At 37.7% G+C, this 21,762-nt stretch overlaps 1 protein-coding gene across 3 annotated transcripts in view; it reads right to left on the reverse strand.

Annotated features, from left to right (window-relative positions):
* Positions 1-419: 419 nt before the first annotated feature.
* The window catches only part of LOC124787840 (nuclear receptor coactivator 5), a 152,466-nt gene continuing 131,123 nt past the window's right edge, over positions 420-21,762 (reverse strand). For all 3 annotated transcript variants that reach the window (XM_047254784.1, XM_047254782.1, XM_047254783.1), the window contains 2 exons: positions 8,201-8,563; positions 420-1,574 (listed from right to left, as the gene is read on the reverse strand). In XM_047254784.1, coding sequence (XP_047110740.1) covers positions 976-1,574; positions 8,201-8,563 — 962 coding nt within the window. In that variant the 3' untranslated portion in view covers positions 420-975. The remainder of the gene's footprint in view (positions 1,575-8,200; positions 8,564-21,762) is intronic.

Consider the following 21,762-nt stretch of genomic DNA (forward strand, 5'->3'; position numbering starts at 1 on the left):
CAGCAAATAAAATTTAACACTGGATTCAAATTTAATTTTATGTCATGACATTTTGATCTGAGATATCAAGCATTCACTCACAGGAATATGCAATTAAATTTTGCACAGCTGACGATGACAAAACCACAGATCTGTACACAGTACCTTCTGTGAGTATGTCAGCATTTTCAGTCACACACAGTATAAAAATTTTAAAGAAATTTGTACTTTACTGTGGTCAGCTACTATGTCAAGATATTTTACATGACAATTGAAAGTTAATTATTTGTTAAGATTATCCATGTTTCATATGCCTGCAGCTTTGTGCAGCTATGTAATCATTTTTGTGCCAACATTCATACTGACACTGAAGCTGTTTATGAAAATTCACTATGAAGGGGGGGGGGGGGGGGGGGGGGTACAAAAAAACAAAAAAAAACCACAAAAGAAACAATTGTCCATAGGAAAACAAGTCTTCTGTTGTTTTGTTTTTTTTTTTTCCCTTTCAAACAAAACAGTTTCTACAGTACTGGGGTCAGCACAACTACCATTAATTTAATTAAAAACATTACTTGGACTGATTACAAATATCTGCATGTTTGCATGTTCTGTCTCAAGATATGAATTTCAGTATGTCACTTTTACATGAGAATTTATGTATGCAAGTCAACACACACAAACCACATGCATCAATCAAACACCTATCCACTCTCTCCCTCTGTTTATTTACGTATGTGTGCACTTTCCCTGCTAAATGGCTTTTTTTCTTCTCAGCATAGCTAAAAAAAAGGAAAATACTATTGGCCACATCAATAGTCCATCAAACATTTTGTTAAAAAGATGCAAATATGACTTAACTTATAATGAGTGTCCTACACTGAATCCATGAACACCATGATCTAAAATAATTATAATAAAAATATACACTGTCATTCCTATCTACTTTATACCTACAAAGGTATGCGGGGAACAAGAGGATACAACTGACATATAAATCTAGAATCGTCGACCAGATGAGGCAAATGCCCCAAACAGTGGTTGTGCTGGTGGCGTACTGAGAGTGGACGAAGTAGATACAGTGACACTTTGGCCAGAAGCAGAGGTGGGTGTAATTTTGTGGAGCAGGTTGCCTTGCATTAAGCTGTCAAGTGCCTTTTGTACAGCCGGATCATTCAGGAGAGGTGCAGGAGTGCTTGGTTGAGAGCCACTTGACCAGCTGGATGGTGCTGGTGCTGACACCGGTGTGGGCGGAGGAACAGGGGCCAGGTTACTCATGTTGTTGAGATTACTCAAACCAGTTATACTGCTCATACTGCCTATACCGCTGCTGGGGTGGCTCATACTGCCAATACCACTGCTGGGGTGGCTCATATTGCCAATACCAGCACTGGGGTGGCTCATACTGCCAATACCAGCACTGGGGTGGCTCAAATTGCCAATAGCGCCGCTGGGATGACTCATATTGCCAATAGCGCCGCTGGGGTGACTCATATTGCCAATAGCGCCGCTGGGGTGGCCAGGAGTGCCACTGTTTGAATTGTTCAAAATGTTCAGAATACGATGTTGTAAATCCACTTGCTGCTTTGCTGGTGGCTCTGTAAAAGAAGAAAAAGAAATGAAACTGAAACTGCATTACATACTATTCACATGTATGAAATTAAATTGCCAACATTATTTCAGTTCCAGCTTATCTACATTAAAATGCTTTCATTTCTTTTCATTTATGTAAAATTGTTTACAGCACAATTGATTTCGAGAATCAGCTTTTAATCCTTAAAATAGTATGCATAATGCTGTCCATCATACACCTGTGACCGAAATAACCTCTTTCTTTTCACATGAAGTTGTCCAAGATATTTGATCAACTTATACTTTCTTATACTTTCTTTACCTATAATGAGCATTTACTGTCATAATGCCCTAAAATAAGTTACTCAAAATAATGTTTCAACATTTTCATGTATCGAGAAAGGGTAGATTGAGTCAGGGGGCAAGGAGGAAGAAGTGGTGGTGATTAAACAGCAACAAATATCGTAACAGAAAGAAGGAAAAAGTGGCCTTCTATCAGCTTGGTAAAATAAGCACAGAAAAATGAGAAAGCTATTCAACAGATGAGAGATTGAAAGAATGTACGATGAGATAAAAAAAATTGTGATGTGAAGTTTCCCTGGGGTATTTCTGGCTTTTAGATTTCTCGGGTGTTAACCTGGGTCATATTGGTCAACTGCCAATGCATCTAGGCATACACTAGGGAACTGTATGCATGGCAGAAGAGAGCCACCATGAACAACCTGAGTTAGGCATCGAACCCCGAACTAGGCTGAGGGGGGAGAGGGGCGAGTGGGGTGAAGGGGCAGAAGCGAAGTGTTCTTGTACAATGAGGCCCACACACCAGGCGATAGCACAGACTGCAGACTGTCATTTGCAGCTGAACAGCTTTACACCTACTACCACTACTACCCACTGCACAGTTATGGGGATGATTGAAGTGACTGGGGAGGGAGAACAGCTATAAATATAGGGCGCCAACACAAACAGAGAAATACCCATCAGAAATCAACGGAAAATGGGAATGAATCTGTTTGCTGAAATATCATGCAGAACTTACAATGTGACCTGGGTGGACAACCAAAATTTATGAGATAAAAGAAATTATCAGATAGCTAAGCAAGACAAAAATTTATTAGTGTTGAAGAACTGGAACATCTTATTATGAAAAAGAAGAGAAGTAAAAGTTGTAAGTGATCATGGGCTGAGAGAAAGAGATGTAAGGTGGTGACAGCTGGAGGACTTTTCCACACGGCATAATTCCGTCATTGCCAGCTCTCACTTTAAGAATCAGGAAAGAAGCTTGACAAGAACTAGAGACACTGGAAGGTTTCAGATAGACTGAATAATAATATGACAAGAGACTTCAAAATCATATTTTAAAATGTAAAACATTTACAGGGGCAGAGGTGTCTGACCATAATTTATTATCATGGTTGCAATTACTTACAGAATAACAGAATACTGATAGAAGCTGACCTGGGGAGAGATCAGTGTGTGTCCAAGAGAAATGTACGAACAAGCACAGTAATAATGCTGATATGATTCATCTTAGAAGACAGAAGGGAGTGAGTGAGAGTTGTAGTCTATCTCCAACATTATTTTATCTGTATATTAAGCAAGCTGTGAAGGAAACTAAGCATCAATTTGGAAGAGGGATTACAATTCAAGGAGAAGAAATAAAAAGTCTGAGGCCTGCCAGTGAGATTATAATTCTGTCAAAGACAGAAAGGACTTGGAAGAGCAGTTCAACATACTAGATGTCTTGTGAAGAGGTTATATAAGAAAAACATTAACAAAAGTAAAGCCAGTGTAGTGGAATATAGTGTAATTAAATCAGGCAGTGTTGAGGACATCAATTTAGTGTAAAAGCCAACTTACTGCTTAGTTTCCACATGCTCACATTGCCCATCCAAATATTTACTACAATGATACCACAAGGCAGTGTTCTCTGTACCTAAATAATCCACCTCAATACCAAACCTTGTGCCATGACAACATGTTGAATGCCCCTACTTGCAAATTATCCATCACTCAAATTGGATCAAGGTGGAGCAGTCTCACCATAAGCACTGTAACAACTTGAGTGCACTATTACTGCACAAGGAGAGGTCCCCAGCAGTGGGATTGACTTTTTGAAACCATACAGTGATGTAGGTTAAGATCCCACGCACCACACCCTGCCGCAACTCATCCTGGTGCGCCTCTGCAAGTGAGGGGTTTCTTAATAGCGATGATCAACAGCATTAAAAAGTGGTATTTTACTGACTGGTTGTGTGGTGTAATGGATAGGGTACTAGTCTAGTCTAAGACCCTGACTTTAACTCAACCTTCCCACATTGACTTTCCTAATAAAATGTATATTCTATACAACGCGATCTACATATGGATAAAATGTGCCAGGGTTGCTGTCCTGTATCCCTATACAACTATTATTAATTAAAAATTAATTAAAGAATTTTTGATAGCTATTCTCATGCAGTTTATTATAAAATTTAGCACCAATCAAGAGTAAAAGAAATAAATAAAATGTCACAGTAAGGTTGCCTACCTTTTTCCACGCAATAGAGAAAGGTTGCCAGATGAAAATAGGTAAGCCTGTGAGAGTAAATTACCATCTCCAAGTTTCCTTATATAATCATAAATAAAATGCTGGTAATTTTATTGTGAATAGGGTTGTCTTAGGAAAAATAAGCAAATCTTAGGGTCATCATGATTTTCTTTCTCCACCAGTGATGGCGAAGCTGTGTAACAATGTAGCTATTCTGTTCAGTTCAGTAACTAACTTCCTCACAGTATTATTAAAATTATTAAAACAAGCATTGGTAACAATGGAACGAGACATCTCCGGTCCACTAGTCTCAACAGATTTTTGTGTGTGTGTGTGTGTGTGTGTGTGTGTGTGTGTGTGTGTGTGTGTGAGAGAGAGAGAGAGAGAGAGAGAGAGAGGGGGGGGGGGGGAGATGGAGGGAGGGAGAGAGAGCGGGACGGAGATGATGGAGATGGAGAGGGAGAGAGGGGAGGGTGGACACTGACATTGCCTCTAGCAGCAATGCCGCCCTCTCCTCCTTGGTGTACCGGTGAAATGTTTAAGCAGGCAAGTCCACATTAGCCGACACTGAAATCTCAAGTCCACACAGTATAGCCAACGCAAACCTATGTTGAAATAGTAGATGGATTTTACTTCCTACACCAGATCGCATTTCCTTCCACAAATCTTTGATACAATAGAAATCTTTGATACAATAGCTGAATCGCTTCTCATTAGACTTTGTTCAAGTAAAGCTGTAGAAGCACATATTATATTTCACAGCTCTTCAATGTTTTCAATCAAGGATTCTGAACAACAAAGTTGACAATGGTTTGATATTCCATATATGATTACAGGACCTCCACAACCGAGACATACAAATTTTTGTTAAGTCCTAAGAATTATCATTTTAAGGAAGCTTTGGGTAAAGGTCTCACAATATTATTGGGCGATTGACCATTTGGTATCAACTTTGCAAATGAAGTAAGTCTTTATAACCTTTGGGAGTAAGTGCTACTCTTTTCAACGGAAGGCAACTCACGTAAGAACTGAAAAAAAAATGATCATGAATGTCAACACGAAGAAGTGAATATGCGATTTATGTTTTGTATTAGCAAAATTAACCAACTTGACACATTTAGTAAAAGCCCCCTACACTGATGTTTTAATAATTATCTGATCAATATGTATAATGTTTCTGAATTAGAAATTTAGTTGGCATGTTCACCAATTAGGACAAAAATAATAATGATATTAACTGTATCAATTGCACAGAATTAGCACCAAAGTAGATATCCTCATTATGTTAAGTCTATCAGAATTTTAGGTGTTTACAGGCTGATCATGCTGATGCTTTGTACACTAAAGGAAAAGTCAGACCTAAATTTTTTTTCAAAAAACGAAACCTACAAAAGATATTTTGCGTCATCACAAACAGATGATGTCGACATTTTCATTGATGAAAAAACTTAGATGGTTCAAGAGCTTAATGCTCTATGTATGACAAAGCAGTGTACACTCGTTAACAATCAAAGATTTCATATTTTCCAAATGAATGATTCAGTGAAGAAAGAAAATGAGCAGTTTTCATGCTGAATCTTGCAAATGGTACATGGATGGCTATTTAAAGCCAAGAGCCTTTACAAGTTAATAAAATTTTACATTGTACCGACAGGGAAAATAATGACGAAATTCCTCAGTATCAGATTTCAATACTGCTACTTCTGATGTATCATTTTCTGAAAAAGTATAATATTTGAACACTCTATTTTAAATTATATGATAAATTAAATTGTTCTATTATAACAAACACATTAATCACTTTTTAAAGTTTTGATTCATTTTTTCACTTACATTTATTAACCCTATTATGTAAACAAATTATGTAACATTTGAAAGGAAAGTGAATATTACTTACATATTATTATTATTATTATGTTACACATTTACACAGTGAAAAATATTGTCTGCTTCCAAACACAAAACAATGAGTGTAGATATCAAACACCACAAAATCTTTTCCATATTTATTAATATTTTTCCTTCTTCGTCCTGGTCAACTAGAGACCATGTCAAGTCAACTGCTTCTTTCCCTGAGCTGTAACTGCCGCCCAATGCTCCTGCCTTCATTTTTGGTGTTTTTCTTTTCTCTCATGGGTTCATGTCTTCCTGTATTCAGCTTCGGCTGTTCCTGGAAACATCTGTGCATTCATGTTTCCTTGAGCAGATCATGCTCATGGACACTTTAAGAAGAAATTTTAGTTCTCAATGACCTTTTCCGACTTCATTTCTGTGAACCATACGCCTTTGTTTTCTTATCTTGAAAGTACGTTAATATACTTCCAGGGCTCACTCGTGGGATGCACATGAAAGGCAATATTTCTTTTCTGAAACATGTCACTATCTTCTCCATGTGTTTGTATAGTTCACAGTTGTAATGCCTCCTTTGATGGGACCAGGATTGTTTGAAAAATCTTCCTTTCTTTGGCCTCATGTTTCTACATTAAACCTTTCTTTGTAACAGTCTCTGCCACATATAAGGCCTACGGTATAATAACAGGGTAGGTATTGTCTAATTTTGGCACTTAATGAAATTGATCTCTTATTGTAGATACCTTTAGTCAATTGTTAGGCTATTTTCATTTTGTTAATGTGCAATACAAAGGCTTCTTTCTCAAATAGGTTATGCTGTATCCACTCACATAGGTATTTAAATGTTTCTGCATGCTTAGTTTTTCCTTGTCCAACCTCCAGTTCTCTTGGTGATGATTTTATAGTTGTCATAAAGTGTGTCCTCTCAAATGAGATTTGAAGCCCAGGATTTGTTCACTGTGTCTTCAATTGGTTAAGCTATTTTGTTGCCATATCTCCAGAGCCTGAAATTATCACTAGATCATCCACAAAGGCTAGACAATTCATAGTGGAATTTATACACTTGTAGGCTTGTCTATTAGTAATATTGTCGTTATTTATATTTTTTTCTCCAAATCAGATTCTTGGCAGAAAGACTGTAGTTTTTATCACTTTTTAAATGCTGTTAATGTTCAAACAATTATTATTTTTAGTAACAGTATTATTTAAATCATAGTTGTTACTATTATCAATAAAAATATTATTTACTCGAAAATGGCTTCTTGGTGGTATAGAAAACTGTCTCTCTATTACACTGAGAAATAAGTATTCAAACTTTCTTTAACTCACTAACTGTTTCACACAGCTGTTATTCTGCATCTTTCTCTATTATAGAGGTTCCTATGTTTAGTGTTTCTCTGTTGCACCACATTCTCATATTACAGAAACTTAAAGTTACAACAACCCTAAGATTCACCTACTTTTCTTAAGTCAACTGTATACCACCATGTTTGCAATATTTCACTATTGCAGGGAAAAAGGTAGGGAACCTTACCTTAGTGTTTTATTTACATCTTTTACTCTTCATTGGTGCTAACATGTTTTTAAGAAGCTGCAGAACTATCGAAAAAAAAATTCGTTTATTAATTTTTAACTGAAAATAGTTGTGCAACATAATTTATTAATATTGACTGCACAACAGTATTTGTAAAAATGTATTTTTTATTACAAGATGTGAATCTTTTTTAATGGTAATTGTCAAACAAAAATTTAAAACATAGCCTACCTGCTGGACTCTCATTGGCCGTGTAGAGCCAGCTAACACACCATCTTTCATTCCCGTTATACGTCATGGTGAGTGTAGACAATATTGCAACAAGAAACGTAAGTACACCACTAGCCCCTATCTAGAAATTTCCCACTTCCTGCAGGAAACAATACTACTGTTAAGTATCTGTCCAATTTTGAAGTCAGTCAGATTCTGACTACAAATAAATTCAGGCAAACTGCTGTTTAAAGGTGGTAGATGTTCATAAAAAGCTAAAGTACATGGTATAGATTCCCATGGTTAGCAATACAACAGAAATTGCTGCTCACTCACTGCTCCACTCCCGGCAATTATCCTAACCCTCAGCCAAGCTGGTGTCACTGTTCACCTTCCTTACTGAGCTTGAGCAATTATGAAAAAGGTAGTCTGAGAAGTGAAAACCATTTCATTCCAACCAGCACTTAGGGATATAGTCATCAGTTCAGGTTGATCCAAGCAAACATGAGAGAGTCTGACAGAATTACCTTTAGCTGGTGGCATGTCCTTAGCGTCACCAAGTTCAAGCTTCAGCTGGAGTTCTCTTTTGTCCTGAAGATAACGAATGATGCGATCATACTGAAGCACAGTCAGCTGTCTGTTGTCTGCTAACAGGTTTAACAACACCTGGATAGCTTCTGGATGCCTGTCAGACAGCGAAGGGCCAACAGATGGAGCTGCAGGTACCACTGATATAGGAGCTGGCACACTCGGCCCTGCACTCACAGGAGCAGTTGGTCCTTGAGTTGGTCCCGGAACTGGTGGACCAGCTGGTTTCTCACCACGCATGTGTGCCTTGAAGTCATGTTCTATCATTGGGATAGCATCCTCCAATGGCATATTTCGATGTTCTAGAAATAAACATGATATCATGACACACAGTACGAAAAAGGTAAAACAGCTGACACACACAACACAACAATTATCTATATTTTTAACACACCAAATCATTTTAAATTGAAACACTGAAGATTTGTTTCAGTACAGTACAACAAATGGCAAAAAAAGGTGACTAAGTGCACGTCATTTACGACGGCGGCCGAGTTTAGGTGCGTTCTGTGCATCTGACGTCACAAAACACAGTAAGTCAATCAACAGAGAACGACGTTGCCAGAGCTCGACTGCAGTGCAGAGCACGGACGAGTGTCTCCAGTTTTAGAAACGTTCAGTGATAAATAAAGTAATTGAACAAAAGCAATGTCTTGATAGCAGACTTTCTTTTATAGAAAGTTTGGAAAAAGCATTCTTTATACCAATTGCTTTATATTCTATTAATTAATTAAACCAAACAAGCAATAAGCCTCCTAATTCCGGCACTAGCAAGGATAGGGGTTTGTATCATTCTCACTAACCGCTTTTTCGCAATAAAGAACAGCGGTAATTGTTTATTTCCTATTGTACTTCGGCGAAACGTGAGTAATTCATAGTCGTACCAACAGTGTTTGTCGGTATTTTGCGTGACATTTTAAAGTGCTCCGTGCGAGCTAATGAATGACGAGCTGCGTTAGCGTAATGGTTAAGGTGTTTGGCTGCAAAGGAAAAGGTCCTGAGTTCAAACCTTGTTTGGTGCTTAATATTTTCTTCATTTAAAAGCAATATCAAATTTTATTCATTTGAATGTAATATGGAAAGTATACGCTATGGACTTTTACCTCTGCAAACTCTTCAAAATTTCGTGCAATGGTATACTACATCTAATGCTGCACAATAACTGTGTTGAACATTGACACAAAATTAAGTCATTTATGGGGGAAGGTATCAGTCAAGAAGATGTGTATAAATCAAATTTTTGGGACAAATAGTTTTTGTGAAATCGAACGATAAGGATTCAGAAGGATGTAGGTTGCAGTAGGCACTGGGAGATGAAGAAGCTTGCACAGGATAGAGTAGCATGGAGAGCTGCATCAAACCAGTCTCAGGACTGAAGACCACAACAACAACTTTTTTTTTTTTTTTTTTTTGCCCCCCTCAGTTCTTCTTTACTAGCCCGCCAATTGCGAATAGTTTTTTCTGTTGGTGGAGGTCAGAAATGCTGCTCAGCTGCTCTGTTTCCATGTTCTTCTGCATAGGCTTTTACTTTCAATTTATGGCCCGCACCATACAAATACTTTTTATTTTTTTCCATTACAAAACTAGTTACTAACAAAAATGTTGTCGTTACTGATAACACAAATCACTTTCAATTGAAATTCACTGGCACTGTAAACTGCAATGATGCATCATAGGCTAGACAGTGTTCTGGGTTTGTGATGGTGGGGCAGGATGAGACAGTGTTAGCAAGCTTGTGAATTCCTACAATTCGTGTTCATCAGCCAGCTGAATCCATTGTTTCCACATAGAGATAGGTTTCCCGTGGCACTGAATATACGGCTATCTTTAAGTCTGATGGGAATTTTAAACCAAATATTGTACATTTTTATATTAATATCGAGTATAAGACGCACCTGAATTTTGAAGGCAATTTTTCGAAGGAAAAAGTGCACCTTATAGTTCGTAAATTACGGTAATCCTTTGCATAGACAGTGCGCAGTACCAATGTGTTCCAAAACAATGCACGCAAAAACAGAATTTTTCAAGAATTCATATCTTGGGTTCTAATGATCACAGAGGTATGGTGTCAAGTGTTTTGGATAGCCCTTGGCCTAGAAATCATTTGTATACCAACCGAAGCAAGAGGCGTGCTGTATTATCATATGAACACCACACAGAAAGAAGGGGTTAAGTCCACTTTATAGATTTTGCAGGAGAGCAATTTTGAAGTTTAAAACTTTACAGTTTCATTGGTTATTGAAATATGCTTTTGTAATTTATACAGTACATTCTTTAGGATTCCTTAAAAATGGAAAAAAATATTATTAAAAATTGGACCCTGTATGTCTTTTTATTTGAAAGTCTGTTTTTTAATTTCTTTGTGTAATGCACTAATCTGATTGTGAAAGTCAGAATGTAATGTGATATTGGGATGACACTTCACTATAAAACTTCCCTGCAACTCTCTTGAAAGTTCTATTAGTATCTGAATCTAGTAATTATTGTACAGGACATTCACAACTGATCAGGTTTTAGGAACAACACTGTTTATCGATATTCTGTTTTTATTTTCATTGAACTCATGTAAATTATAATGATTAATAAACCCATTTCTCAACTTTAGTATCTTTAAATCACCTGGTATAAAACTACCAACAATTATTCAATAAATGGTTACAACATATACATTAAAATATAGTTAATAGGAGGTAATTTCAGTTATCAGCATAAACCACAGCTTTTATAACCCACAGTCTTCATTTCTCTCACTTTTTATGTATTACAAACAAAAAACACAAAACGTGTTTGTAAATTGACTGCTGGAAAGGAATATTTGTATAGTACTCTTTGGCCCCTGTGTCACAGAACACCTTCTTCAGTTCTTGCAGATCACAATACTTTTCCTTGGCGATAGTTAGTAGTCCTATAACATTGGACATGGGACCTCTTATTAGCGTAGTATCTCAATAGGTTAATTGTAATAAAGCAGGACTTGCTATTTCACACACTGATATGATCTAGTTTCATTTAATTACTGTGACTTAAGTCTTTACCAGCCTACCTTTGTAACAGGGTGAAGGGAACAAAATCTCTCCTCCTTCAAGTTCTTGTTCCTCTTCAATTCGTCCAGCAAGAGCTATAACAACTGATGTGATCCAAGACTCATTGTAAGCGTCATGATGTATGATAAGCCTTGGATAGTGACGATCTATCTTCATCTCCTTAATAAATCGTGGTGGGAATGAACATTTTGGTCAGTATCTTGGTTGCAAGAAATCAGTCCAGTCATGCAGCATTGAGCCATCAACTTCAATAACCTGAGAAGGAATGGGTTTTGCATGTGCATCTTTAATTATGTCTGTCCAGTCCTTTGGGAGTTCAGCTTTTGTTTTACATCTGATGAGGCCCATGTCTTTGTCACTTTCCAGGTATGAATGTCCTCTTACTGGGAATGTCACATGAATTGATTCAGATCGCTTTGCATGATCGACAAGATAATGGATGAACTTGAAAAGGTTGTAGTAGTTGTTTTGAAAACCATACAAGTCACAGATTTCCAAATTTTTAACCTCACGATCCAGACATGAAGCAACAATGATGCAGGAAAGAAACTACTTCATTTAAACCTTTCTTCCCCTATAGTTTCAGTATAAATGTAAAACACTGCATTACTGTCTGACAGTCAATGTTTATTAAATAGATAAAGAGAAAGCTGTCACTTATAATAGACAATGTTGGTGCTGATGTTTGGAAATAGAAGATTTCATTGTAAATCCATAAAAATCGATTCTGTGTTTGTAAACTTTCTGCTTCTCTGTTGAGACTGTCTTTTATGCTGATAGAATGCATCAACAATACGGCGGTGCAGTTCATATTCGATCTTCTCTCTCTTAATATTACTTTGAACGTGTGCTCTTTCTTTTCCATCTGTTGCATGTGCAAGTTGTGCCTCCTTTGAAAGTTAGAGAAAATGGGATGTATCACTTCGAGGGAAACCGAATGAGATATTAAATTTTGTATTAAATATTTTACGATAAGTTTCATATGACACGGAACAAGTAGAATGTGTCTCTTGAAACATCTTTAACATCATCTTGATTTTGAGTTCTTCAGGCAAATACAGTTTCTGTGTTTTATTTGTGCTGTAATGACACGACCATCCTTTAAATGACTTGATGCGAACGCAGATGTTCTGCTCTGTTTGTGTTGAAAGTTTATGAATCTGGTTTCCGTGTTTCCCTCATTTATCAACTGGCGCATCATGCCTTCATTTTTTAAGGAATTCCTGACAGTTTCTAATCTTTTTCTTTTTTTTTTTTTTTTTTTTGAAATGCCATGCAATGATATAAAGGCCTTTTGACAAACAGACAAATCTGTCACAGTACTCTCTCTCATTATTCTGACCTTATAATGAAATGTATAATCACGTAAAGCAGCTACTGTCTCGTCTCTGCAGGTCATTCGGCACGGTACATTGTCAACAGAAATCAGTCCTGTCAGGTGACAACTTTGCTCATTCCAGTCCTTCAGCAAATTGAAATTAGATATTAATGTAGACTCTTCTGCATCAGTTAGCAAATCAGTATAATTCTTCTTGCAGTTATAATGCTCATCTATTTCACATGACATTGTTCTTAGCTTTTTAGATACTTCAGATTGACTACCATAGCTCTGTCTTTTTCTAGACTTACCACTGCAGCTTGACTCTGGATATTCCATCACCAGTTGGAACACCAACCTCAATTGGATTTTACACAAAACTCAATTCTATCTGCCACAGCACAAAGTGCTGGCGCGATTGTCAAAGCTGCTCTGCCTTAGTACAAATCACGGCATGAAATTCAGCTCCACAACAGCACAAAGCAAAGAAACTTATGTCAAATCTGCTCCTTGTTAGCTTCAATAATAGATCTACATCTATATCCATACTCTGCAAGCCACCTGACAGTGTGTGGCAGAGGGAACATAAGAAAGCTCAACAACGACATTGCATTTAAAAATGTCAACAATAAACTTCCAAAAAAGCAGACAAAAAAAAATCAATACAGCTCAGAAACCCACACCTGCTGGTCTTCACCCTTTCTGTCCATGTATTGGATGGTCTCGACCTATTTTCTCCATTTGTATCATATTTCAATCTGGCTGCAACTCCATGACTATACCCATCACAACCTACACACCTTCAAAAAAGTTACAACCGGTATCAGAATTGAGTGAGGAAGAAAAAGATTTGATCCACTTACGATCTGGAATTAATCTGTGTGAATTTAAGAATATATATTCACACCACAGCTACTACTTTTTAAATGTTTTTGAAAAGTATCAAACAACATGTGTAGACCCACTAAAAAAACACAAAAAGCCCATCAAAAAATCGTTGAGAAGTGTAGGCTTGGATCTTTCTAAACAATTACTGACAAAAAATATTAGCATAAAACCTGGACAAAAGCTTTGCTCAACATACCGTAACTTTTGTGAGGAAAAATTAAGAGTTGAAGTCAATGAAAGTGAAACAGATGAAGAAGTCATGGTTGAATTAGAATCATTGGAATCCAGAAATGAATCCCGCGTACAAACAAACATTGCTCTTGATTATTTAGGTTTAACACCGATAAAGCTTCATGGCTTATCAGAACAAAGTAAAGGGTCTTATTTTAAAAGGAAGGTTAGCAGTATTGAAAAGACTGCAAAAAAGGCGGTTTCAAAAGCATTAAAATATGATGCACCAAGCTCTGATGATGACGAAGAAGATAAAAGTGTGGTTGAGAAAGCAAAGGATTTTGATGTAATGATTTCTCTTATGAAAGAGAAGATTTCATCTGTTGGGAGGTCTAGAAAAATCCAGATTCTGACCTTGGCTCCAGATTCTTGGACTCGAAATAAAGTGATGAAAGAATTTAATGTAAGTGAGTACATGGTGCGACAAGCTAGAAAGCTAAAATCTGAAAAGGGTATTTTGGAAACTCCTGGTCCAAAAAAAGGTAAAACTCTTTCTGAAAATACAGTAAGACTGGTAACAGATTTTTATGAAAAGGATGAAAGTTCCAGAGTGCTACCTGGAACAAAAGACAAAGTAAGTGTTCAAAAAAATGTGTACATGCAAAAAAGACTCATTTTGTGTAACTTGAGAGAACTCTATTATTCTTTCAAATGGGAGAATCCTGAGGTAGAAGTAGGATTTTCAAAATTTTGTTTCTTGAGACCTAAATGGTGTATCCTTGCTGGTGCTGCAGGCGCACACACACTGTATGTGTATGCAGTATCCACCAGAATGTTAAACTATTACTGGATGCTGTGAAAATTGAAGGATGCTTGTGTGCAACACACAAAACCAAAACTGCATGCTACATCATTGCAACAGCTGTCCTGCAAATACTGCACTAACAGAGTGCTTAACTGAAAAACTAAGTGAAGATTATGATTTAGAAGAAGAAACTGTAATCAGTCAGTGGGTTAACACAGACAGGGCAGAAATGACCAGTCTATCAGTGTTGAAGACTACATTTTTTTATTGGTTAGGTCATTGGAAAAGCTCACCCCACACTCGTTTATAGCAAAATCCCAATCAGCAGCCTTTAAAAGATTGAAAGAAGACGCACCACCCAAAACAGCAATTATTGTGATGGATTTCAGTGAAAATTATTCCTTTGTTATACAAAATGAGACCCAAAGTTACCACTGGAATAGAGGTGGTTGTACTCTACACCCAGTTGGAGTTTTTCTAAGAAATGAGGAAAACAATGTTTTTGTTTCCAACCACTGTTTTATTAGTGATGACCAAGAACATGACACTGGTTTTGTTAACTTTGTACAAAAAGAAATTACAAAGTGGCTGTCATTACATCATACTCACATTGACTCAGTTCACTACTTTACAGATGGTTGTGCTGGGCAGTACAAAAATAGAAACAGTTTTAAAAATTTGACTGAACACTTGAGAGACTTTAATTTGAAGGCCCAACACTCTTTTTTTGCAACAAGTCATGGGAAGTCAATTTGTGATGGCCTGGTAGGAACTATTAAAAGAATTTTAAGGAACACCAGTCTACAGCATTCAGACAAAGAACAAATAATGACAGCAATCGATGTGTATAAGTTTTGTGAAAAAAATATTGAAAACATTCATTTTCACTTTATTGACAAAAAAGAAGCTGATTTGCTACGGTTAAAACTAGAAAAACGTTTTTCAGCAACCCGAACCATTCCTGGAACTAGAAGTTTTCATAACTTCAAACCACTTCCAACAAACAACCTTGAAATTAGAAGGACTACAGATAGTGTAAAACCCTCTTTAGTCTTTTCTTCCCATTCTTCTTCTGATTGGGTTCATGTTGAACCATCCATAAATTGCTATGTGGCTGCAAATTATGATGGTAACTGGTACTTTGGACTGGTAAAAACAATATTCAATGATGAAGAAGATGCAGAAATTCTATTTCTACATCCTTCAGGACCCGCTGCATCATTTTATTGGCCTGAAAGAGAAGATTCCTGCATAGTGCCTTTGGAGCACACAGTCTGTGTAGTAGACGCACCTCAATCAAGCGGCACTGGGAGAATGTATTACTTCAAAAAAGACTGTATCAAAAGAACTGAAAGCTCTTGGATGAAGTGGAAAAACAGTTTGAATCAGCATTAATGTTTATTAAAAAGACAAAATTACTCAAAAAATTCAATGTTTCAAGCAATCAGTTGGGTTATACATAAGTGCCATAAGTAAACTATCTTTGTACATAATTCTAATGTAATCCACTATAATTAATAAACATGTTAAAAAGCCATCATTATTTTTGTTTTATCAAGTAGCCTATATGTTTAAGAGTAAATTAAAACAAATTTGAGCATTCTATCAGGTCTGAGACTCGAGATATTGCAATTCTTATAAAACAAAACATCCGTAAAAAAAAAAAAAAAAAAAAAAAAAAAAAAAAAAAAAAAAAAAAAAAAAAAAATATTATATATATATATATATATATATATATATATATATATATATATTTCATAGAAAATATTAATATATTTTAATAGCATCATTTCTATCTTCAAATTTGTATAATAAATAAACTTGCTGCAAAAATTCATGATGTTATCTAAAAGAGTTATTAAGATAAGCAAATTTAAAGTTTTGAATACAAATTAAACTGACCATTTCCGAAGGTTCAGAAAATGCAAAACATAAAAACTTTAAAAATTTATAAAAAAAACTGTAAGAGATACAGTAAAAAAAATTGCAGGTGTTGTCAGGATGGTATTAGAACCACTTGAGCCAAATTTCACGAAAATCTAAGGAGGTGGGTGTAAAATTTATTTTTTATTGGGCGATTTGATATGGAATGACCCCGGTGAAAATTTAAACATTGCCCAATTCCTCCAGCCTAGACAAATTGAGCAAATTGATTGATTCTTTTACAGTAGTTGTGTTCTACAGCAGGCCTTAGGTAGCTTATAAAAGCACCATTCGTTCATGGACGGTTTAAAAAAATACTTTTTGTATACAAAAGGTACCAACTCTGGTGATGGCCATTTCTACAATTTCTACTCACAGCAAATCGTCAAAATTTTTATCATATGCTTGTAAAATTATGTTCTTGGAGAATAACTTTTTTTTATCATTCTATGTGACAGAGATCCAGAGGTTCGAAGTTACTCTATTTATGCACATACAATGTGCACATAATATCCGAAATGAGGTGTAAATTTAGTTTTAACTGATATAGTGAACACATGGCAAAGGGTTCTGAGGTCACCAAACTATGTTTTAAGTAGCAATTTTTTCCACCAATAAAATATTACAATGCACTGTCTCTATAATGGGCACTTCACGGCTATACATTCTGTCATGACCAGGAAATTGTTCAACACTGACATCTGGTGGCGTAAGCAGCTTACAAAAAACTATCTTTCCATACAAAATTCCTTGAACATGAAAACCAAACAATGCGTTTTTTGGTATACTGTAGGTGTAGCCTAAAATGTTGTGTATTTTTATGTAAAGTAGTGTAAAGTGAATGTGCATTTGATGGGAGACGATTTTGTGTTAACCTTATGTCATGTGTTCTTATTTGATCTTTATATGTGTCAAAGTCTGTAGATATTCCAACCTGGAGTTTCCACTGTTTGAAAGTGTGCAGAAATATTGAAGTACCTAAGAAAACTGTCAAAACTCTACTGATCTACAGAATTTGTTTTATGTAAGGAGCACACGCTGCCATAACATGGGAAAGGAAGGGATCCAGCTGAAAAATGATCCTGTCAGAGCACAAAAAAAGTGAATGTGGCCCTCTTTAAAAGACTGACAGAAAAATTGGGGACTAGCTTCCTCAATCCTCATTCCACCTTCCTCACCAAAAATTTGGGGATTCAATCACATATGCACCTTTTTTGTGCTGAAAAAGAGTAGCACAGAAACAGGGTCAGCGCAAGAGAGAGGAGACAGTGCCAGTGGGAGGGAAAGGCAGAGGAAACTGACAATAGGATGGAGAAAGTGGCAGTGAAAGAAAAACAGAGGTGGATGAAGACAACAACAGTGGGAGATAAAAGAGATATTGACGGTCAATGACAGAAAAAACACACACACACACACACACACACACACACACACACACACGCGCGCGCGCGCGCGATAGTTGCAATCACTACAGATGGGTACCTGTTGAGAGACCAGACATACGTATGATTTTTGAAGAGGGCAGCAGTTTTTTCTGTAGTTGCAGGAGCAACAGTCTGAATGACTGGCTAAACTGGCCTTGTAACACCAACCAAAATGGATTTGCTGTACTGGTGCTGCAAACAGCTGACGTTAAGGGGAAACTACAGCTGTATTTTCCCGAGGGCATGCAGCTCTACTGTATTGTTAAATGATGATGGTATCCTCTTAAGTAAAACATTCTGGAGGTAAAATAGTCCCCCATGCAGATCTCCAGGCAGGGACTACTCAGGAGGACTTCGTTATCAGAACTGGCTGTTATCAGAGAAACAAAACTGGCATTCTACAGACTGGATCGTGATGTCAGATTCCTTAATCCGGCAGGTAGGCTAGAAAATTAAAAATGGAAATGGATAGCTATAAGTTAGATATAGTAGGAATTAGTGAAGTTCGGTGACAGGAGAAACAGGATTTCTGGTCAGGTGAATACAGAGCTATAAATACAAAATCAAATAGGGGTAATGCAGGATGATAACAGAAATTATTCAGATAGTTAAGACAGCTGAAAATTTAACAGTCATGGGGGCTGGAATTTGATAGTAGGAAAGGAAAAGAAGGAAAAGTCTTAGGTGAATATGAACGGGGGGAAAGGAATGAAAGAGCAAGCCGACTGGTAGAATGTTGCACAGAGCATGGTTTACGAATCATAAACAAAGGCTGTATACATGGAAGAGAGCTGGAGACACCGGAAGATTTCAGACTGATTATATTGTCGCAGAAGAAGCTGAGTAGCACCGTGGTGCAGTGGTTATGATGCTGAACTATCGCATGGAGGGTGAGCGAGTTCAAAACTCACCTGGACAGTACAATTTTAATTTCTATATTAGGTTCGAGTACATTCTAGAAGTCTCCACAAATGTCAAGAATCATTGAACTGGAATGTTCTGTAGCTGCATGTGTACTGTATGTGTTCTGGCCGGAGGCAGTTCGCTCCGTGCTCTTGTATGTGCAAGTGCTGAATAAACCTTCATTAAGTGAAGTTAGTGTTCGTCACTCATCTAATTACACCTTCTTCTACGTGACATTATTCTGGTGGAGACACTGGGTATTGGAACTTGCGATAGCGCGCATTATCAGTGACAGTGCGCATTATCAGTGACACTGTGGCTCCCATCAGGCCATGGCAGAGCCGCTGTTTACGTGGCGAGAAACCTGAGTTCGAGCCATATTCAACAGATCACAATCTATCAGAGACAGAAGAAGAAGAAGAGGACATTACGATGACAGCAACTGTGTGTCACCACATGAGACATCCTTCCAGGTTCTCTGGTGATGACGGCAAAGATCTAAACAGGTGGCTGAAGGTACATGAGTGTATAGCCAAATTTAACAAATGGGATGACACCGTGTGTTTGGCTAACATATTTTTCTACTTGGAGGGCACTGTCAAGCAATGATATGAGAACAACAAGGAGAAGTTCACAAGCTGGGAAGTATTCCAGGTGGAACCGCGCAAGTATTTAGGCAACACACAATGACAGAAGTACAAGGCTGAAGATAAATTAAAGTGCAGGGCACATCGTCCAGGAGAAACTACAGCATCCTACATTCAAGATGTCTTGGAGCTGTGTAAAACTGTGGATCCGAGAATGAAGTAGGAAAATACGGTTGCACATCTCATGAAGGGTGTTGCTGAGGACATGTATGAAGCCCTACTCCTGAAGGAGGTTTCGACAACAGACAACCTCATAAAATGGTGCCAGTATATCGAGACAATGCATTAAAAAAAAAAAGAATAAAATAAAAAAATTAAAAAAATAAAAAAAAAAAATTATACACACAAGAAGTTTGAGCAGCTTCCAAATGTCGTATCAATGTCTGTGATAGAAGCAGCAACTGATTTCACAAGTGTTCTTCGCCAGATAGTGAGAGAGGAAGTTCAGAAGGTACTTGGATTGCACAGCGAGCAAAAAACCGAGATGCTTCAAGAGGTCATAAGGGAAGAAGTGGAACAGACATTGAACCCAATCTCTCGTCCTTCACTTCCCTTTAAAACGGTGAAAAAGTTGGAGTTACGTTCCTACAATGCCGCATGAGGAACCTGTTTGGGCACCAAGGAATACTGACGTCTGGAGGACCCAGGATAACCAACCAGTATGTTTCCACTGTGGATGACCGGGACAAGTGGTGCGCCATTGTCGAGAAAGATGGCGGATATTTGATGAGGCCCACGCCAGAAGACAGCAGTTAGATCTTAGCCGATGCCAACTCCGGGACGACGAAGATGAACAAGAAGATGTAGGTGCAGGACGATGTACGTCACCATCGCCGCAAGCTAGCCGCTGGAGAGGACTCTCTCCAACACGCCGATCAAGGTCTCCATCGTCGTCTAGAAGCTCCAGCCGATCACCTAGCCACCTGGAAAACTAAAAGGTGCGACCTTCCTTGGAGGTGATGCCACCAAAGAAAAAATTCCTCTGCTGTTGTTCACTACTAAAATGATAGGAAACTACATTGATATCCTCATGGATGGCCAACCAGCCAAGCTCCTGTGGACTCTGGAGCATCATATTCAGTGATTTCAGAGAAGTACCGTGCCCAGTTGCAGAAAACCGTATTCGTCGACAACAAAACATCTCTGCTGAAGGTGGCTAATGGGAAATATGTAAAACCTATAGGAAGATGGCCATACACAGCCCATAAAATTCATTGTCTTACAGGAGTGTAGTCATGACGTCATTCTCAGATGGGACTTTTTGAAAGCTTCTCAGGCAATTATAGATTGTGGTCGTTCGAAGATTATGCTAGACGAGATAAGATACTGTAGACAGGAAGATGCGCATCCGAGTGTGTGGAGACTATGTGTGCTGGATGATAAGCATACTACTGAAGAATAACTTGGTCATCCCAGCCTCTGTCATCTCGTTTAAGAACAGATTCCGTGAATTGTGGATAGTTAACTGCCGCCGAGAACCGCAGATCCTTCCAAGATGCGTGGACGTAGCAAACGCTGAGCCATTAATTGAAGAACAGCTGAGCGTCACAGAAACCTCTGATGCTGAGTCTGTGGGTGAAATTAGCACCACCACTACAAGACAAGATCTTTTAGCTCGACTATCACCAAATCTCACTCAGGAACAACAGACAAAGCTACTTGCCATTCTTATTGAGTTCTCTGAATGCTGCAATCCACAGGTGAAGAGCAAATTAGACAAATCAATGACAAAGCACCGGATTAGCAATGGAGAACATCAACCAATAAGCCAGAGAGCATACCGTTTGTCAGCAACAGAATAATTCGCGACGAGGTAGAGAAAATGATGAAGAATGACATCATTCAGCCTTTGCAGAGCCCATGGTCATCACCAGTGGTACACATCAGGAAGAAGGATGGCAGATGGTGCTTTTGTGTTGATTACAGGAAGCTTAAAAAGGTAACTAAAATGGATGTTTACCCACTTCCACGAACTGATGACACACTAGATTGTATGAAGGGGGCTAAGTTTTTCTCAACCATGGAACGGGATACTGGCAAATCGAAGTAGATGAAGCTCATCGTGAGAAAACTGCATTCATCACCCCTGAGGCCATGTATGAATTTGAGGTAATGCCGCTTGGTTTGTGTAATGCACCAGCAACTTTTGAACGGATGATGGATAATCTTCTAAGGCACCTGAAGTGGACGATGTGTCTTTGTTATTTAGATAACATTATAGTGTTCTCAGAGACATTTGATGAACATATAAAAAGACTGAGGGCCATTCGTAAGTGTCTCCGACAAGACGGACTGAAACTTAATCCAACAAAGTGCCTCTTTGGAGCAAAAGAAATAAAAATACTTGGACACCTTGTGTCAAACGAACGTGTGCGGCC

This window comes from Schistocerca piceifrons, chromosome 3, assembly GCF_021461385.2.
Source record: "Schistocerca piceifrons isolate TAMUIC-IGC-003096 chromosome 3, iqSchPice1.1, whole genome shotgun sequence".
In the NCBI taxonomy this organism is placed as follows: domain Eukaryota; kingdom Metazoa; phylum Arthropoda; class Insecta; order Orthoptera; family Acrididae; genus Schistocerca; species Schistocerca piceifrons.